The sequence below is a fragment of the Colobus angolensis genome, unplaced genomic scaffold (genome assembly GCF_000951035.1).
Source record: "Colobus angolensis palliatus isolate OR3802 unplaced genomic scaffold, Cang.pa_1.0 Scaffold184, whole genome shotgun sequence".
NCBI lineage: Eukaryota > Metazoa > Chordata > Mammalia > Primates > Cercopithecidae > Colobus > Colobus angolensis.
In genome coordinates, this window is record NW_012114977.1 from 4,283,377 (window position 1) to 4,288,105 (window position 4,729).

The following is a 4,729-nucleotide window of genomic DNA, read 5'->3' on the forward strand; positions in this document are numbered from 1 at the left end:
AAAAAAAAAAATCAAATCATTAAAAATAAAACACTGCAAGAAAATGGATAATCTCATCCTATGTTCAAGGGAAGGACTTTCAGTGCTTACGAGCAATGAACAATAAATGTATGTACAGATTTCCCACCTACTCAGTATCATATCAAAACTGATGGATTGATATGAACTGATTGTGTGCGAGTGTCCAATACAAAAGCCCTCTGTGCATCGACTCGGAATCCTGCTTTTTAGAAGCTGCCGTACAAACTTTGAAATATGTCCAATGTAATAACAATTTCAGAGTAAATTTAAAACTCCTGCTGTTACAAGCAAGGGCTCCTTGAGTTCTGTTAGGAGCACACGATGGAGACTGTGCAGCCTTAGTCAGTCACCAATGAACCCTGTGACCCCCACTCTGTGCCTCTGGAGCTCCAGGCTCTGGGGACACAGCAAGGACAGGACAGGGAGTAAGAAGCAGATGTCCCACAAACTGGCACAGTCACCACCTCAGTGCAGCCGCTTTATCCCCTGCAGTCCCCTGTCTCCTTCAGGTTCCATTTCCCCTGGGCCAGGAGAGCTAAGGCACTGCCCTCTTGCACTGTCTATGAAATCCCAGGTAAGCAGCGGGCCGGGAAACAAAATGACCTGTCCCCCACTCACCAGCAGACGCTCTGACTCCCCTGGGGACAAAGTGTTGACATCTGTCTGCTCTGCTGGCTCCTGGATTTCCATTTCCTGTTCAGGGAACTGGGTGGGCTGCAAGATACTCACGATCTCATTGAGGGCATTGTCCTCAGCCCCAGGCCGTTGTGGGGAACTTGAGCTCTGGAAAAAACATTGGGAAGGCAAAGAGTCGACTCAGGAGTCCACACCTAGGGCTCGCTGCAGGGTCCCCAGTATGCAGCTGGACCCGCCATCCCCACCCCCTCTCAGTGAGGTCACCGCAGGCAGCCCAGTCTCAGCATATCCAGGACCTGCTGCTGGGGCCAGGGCCCCAGTGCTGTGCTCAGGCAGACACCCCATCCCCAGGGTGCAGGCTGTGGAGTGAGGGTGTCACCTGGGCTGCAGCAGGGCTCACCAGCACATGCGGTGCTCAAAACAGCCATGTGTCCCCCACAGTCAGCCTAGAACCCCCAGGCCACTTCAGAGAGTCAGGGCAGCCATGAGGACAATGGGGACCCATCCACCCAGGTTCTGCTGTCCCAGGAAGCAGTTCCTGAGCCCCTGAGCCCCCAGCTCCTGGAGAAACCAACTCACACTGTCCATACGCCCAGGGTCCCCGCCACCATCTAAAAGAGAAGGAGTCTCCTTAGCAGGAGGGGAGAGGCCCACACAGCACCTCCCTCCCAGAGGACAGTGGGGTACAGGGGTGGGCTGGGGGCAGGGACACTGGACAAGGAGCCCCGGGCCTGGGGACAGGAATGGGGTCTTACAACTCAGAGACACCCTGAGGAAGGGGGATGAGAAGGGGAACTAGAGTAAAAACAAACACGTGGAAAATCTCTGTGTTCTGCTCTGACCAAGGCTGAATAAATCCCGTGACCACTTCTCATCCTGACCCTTGTCACCCAGTTGAGGAGCCTACTGCCCTCTGCCTGGCTGGGCCTAAAGGTGGGAGGAACTGGCCCTGCCCTCCTGGACTTGGCTGGGAGATGAGGGGACCCCCAGCTCCGGGAGAGGGACTGATGAGACCAGGGTTCTGGGGGGTGCCTGGGATGTGGGGATAGGGTTGAAGGAGGAAGATACAGCCAGGCTGGAGACACTAAGACTTGGGGAAGGGACAGCCGTTTCTGTCTGTGGGAATAGAGTGGGAGGGGGCAGGGCAGAGAGTGCCCAGTGCCTCCGCCCTCAGCCAGCACCTACCTGAGCAGACGCCTTTCAGGTAAGGAAGGACTTTCTTCCACAGTGAAGTCTTCCAAACAATCACAGCCACAACCACGATGACTAAAACTGTGACCACTATGATGATGCCTGAGAGGGAATAGGGAGAGGCAGGAGTCCCAGGGCTGCTGGTCACTGTCTTCTCCACAGCTGGGGCTTCCCCAGTGTGCTTTGTACCTGATTCGTTGTGGACACACTCGATGTCACTCCAGGGCGTACAATCCTTGACCTTGACCATCCCTCTGGGGCACCTGGGTACACACAGGGAGGGAGGGGGGGACTCTTGATGGAAAGCTGGCCAGGTGGGATGAAAGAAGAGCCACCCTCCCTCCCCAGTGTCCCTGAGAAGGTGTCAGGGGAAGGGCAGGTTCATCGTGTCTGCAGGGGGTCCCACTATGCTCCCTTGTTGAGGCTGGGGAAGGATCTGAGCATGCGCACTTCAGCCCCTCGGCCTCCCTGCTCTGGGGTCAGAGCTGCAGCTCCAGGAGCCTTCTGTGCTGGGCACACACTGAGCTTCCCTGGGCTGCAGGGGAGGCTGCGTTAGGAGGAGCCACACTCCAGGGGAAGGTCACAAGCCCCTATGGCTACAAGCTGAGTCCGGTCTTCCAGTCAACCACAAAAGCGAGCTCTTGTCCCCACCTGTCTGCCCATTCCTCCCAATCACAGCAAATACTACGGGGGACAGAGAAGAGCAAATTACCCTTGGCCCCTAAAACCCAAATAGAGAAAAGACAGGTCTTATTGAGGGATCAGGGGCCGGGGCGAGGCCAGCTGGGTGGGCTCAGGTCCTCATGGGAACTTGAAGGAGCTCCACCCATGGCCTTATTATGTCTTTTGTGGGCTGTGGACACTTTTGTCTTTATGGACCCCTGCCTGCATAAAAAATATTAAAAATTGCATTTCATTGCTGAATTGGTATAAAGACGAATATACCCCTGGCTGCATTCTACTCATTCTTCTCATTTCAAAAGAAATTAAATCATTTCATGGGCCCTGCGTCATGGCCGTCTGTGGTCAGTGAGCGAGTCAGCCTGGCCAAGGGGACTCGTGCTGGGGAGGGGTGGGAAGGGGCTGTTGCAGGGGGCAGGGGTGGGGACAGGCAGAGGGATCCGGAGGGGCAGCCGCAGACTCAAGGATGCCCCATGGGGGTGCTCTCAGAGGACAGACAGGGGTACAAGGAGGCTTGGGTCTTCTTGGGGTTCTGTGGAGCTGCTGGGAGCCCCTGGCTGCTGTCTCACCCTGTGCGGCACTTCCGGCAAATCTCGGGGGAATCTTCTTCCCGGAAGGTGCCTTCTTTGCACTGACACACCGCGTTTCTGGTCGTGGTGCAGGGATTCACCTCCACTTCACCTGACGACAGAGCACAAGGTTTTGGGATGTGTTTTCCTGATGTGTCCCTTGACCCTTCCTCCCCACCCCAAGACCCTCCTACTCAGCTTAATTCAGTTCGCCGAGGAGTTCTGAGGGCCACTTTCTGCACCAGCACACTCGTGGCTCATACGGGACGCCCACCCTTCAGCTGTTGCCAACACTCAGAGTCATACAAAAGGACCACAATTCATTATTTATTACATTAGATTAGGGGAAAGCATTGTTTAGGGAACAAGCATAGTTTAGCTCACACGGTCAGTAGCAAGGGAAGTGCGAGGCATCACCTGAGAGACCGCGAGGAGAGGAGCCCTTGGGTAATTTCCCCAAGGCCCGGCCTGCTGGGGAGGAGGGAGAGGCCTGAGAACCGGAACGATGAGTGAGGCCGAGCACTTGCCAAGAGCACAGAGCCCGGGGGAGAGAGCCTGGTCCTGAAGCAGACCCGTGCCACCGCTGAGACCCAGCCCTGTGCACTCTGCCAGGCTCATAGCCCCACCCCTTTGCAGCTGACAGTCTAGAAGGTTTCCTTACCATGTAGCATACATTATACAAATAATTTCTGTATTATTATTATTATTATCGAGACAGGGTTTTGCTCTGTTGCCTGGGCTGGAGTGCAGTGACACAATCTCGGCTCTCTGCAACCTCCATCTCCTGGGCTCAAGAAAGCCTCCTGCCTCAGCTTCCTAAGTAGCTGGGAATACAGGCACACACCACCATGCCTGGCTAATGTTTATATTTTTGTAGAGACGGGGTTTCTCATGTTGCCCAGGATGGTTTCAAACTCCTGGGTTCAAGCGATGCCTCCCAAAGTGTTGAGATTACAGGCATGAGCCGCTGTGCCTGGCCTGTTTTATTTACTAAAAAATTCGAAGACAAAATCATGGAACAAAGTATGACGAAGACCAAGGTGGACCAGTATCTAGGTCTCCTGATCCCATTTTAGCTACGACTTTTATGTCATCACCCTGCATTCCACCTTTAGGCATGGGGTCCTTATGTTCTGTACCTGAGTCACACTTGGTGCAGCGCAAGCAGAAAAGGAAGTCATTCCAGTGAGTGCTGTAGTCCTGTCCATATTTGCAGGAGATACAATCTCTACCGTCTTCTGAGATATGGTATCCTGGGAGGGGAGAGAAAAGCTGATGAATGAAATGTCACAGGATTCCCAGAAGCTGGCAGTGGTGGCTGGGGGACTGCTTTTTCAGGGATGTGTGAAACCCAAACAGGGAAATCTCTATTTAGCTTGGTCAGTTTGTCAATTCTGCATTTACACACCTTAAACCAGCACTGCCAAAAGAAATATAAGCCACACATTTATTTATTTTATTTTATTTTTTACTTTTGAGACGTAGTCTTATTCTGTCGCCCAGGCTGGAGTGCAGTGGCACGATCTTGGCTCACTGCAACCTCCGCCTCCAGGGTTCAAGTGATTCTCCTGCCTCAGCCTCCTGAGTAGCTGGGACTACAGGCACGCACCACCACACCTGGCTAATTTTTG

General features: G+C 53.8%; 1 protein-coding gene across 2 annotated transcripts in view; it reads right to left on the reverse strand.

Annotated features, from left to right (window-relative positions):
• Positions 1-4,729, reverse strand: part of TNFRSF10B (tumor necrosis factor receptor superfamily, member 10b) — a 54,419-nt gene that overhangs the window by 7,339 nt on the left and 42,351 nt on the right. Inside the window, exons 3-8 of one of the 2 annotated variants that reach the window (XM_011939853.1) lie at positions 4,238-4,351; positions 3,099-3,210; positions 2,038-2,111; positions 1,843-1,950; positions 1,237-1,268; positions 640-804 (exon numbers count right to left, since the gene is read on the reverse strand). In XM_011939853.1, coding sequence (XP_011795243.1) covers positions 640-804; positions 1,237-1,268; positions 1,843-1,950; positions 2,038-2,111; positions 3,099-3,210; positions 4,238-4,351 — 605 coding nt within the window. Of the gene's footprint in view, positions 1-639; positions 805-1,236; positions 1,269-1,842; positions 2,112-3,098; positions 3,211-4,237; positions 4,352-4,729 lie in introns of both variants that reach the window. The other variant, XM_011939852.1, reaches the window with a different exon arrangement.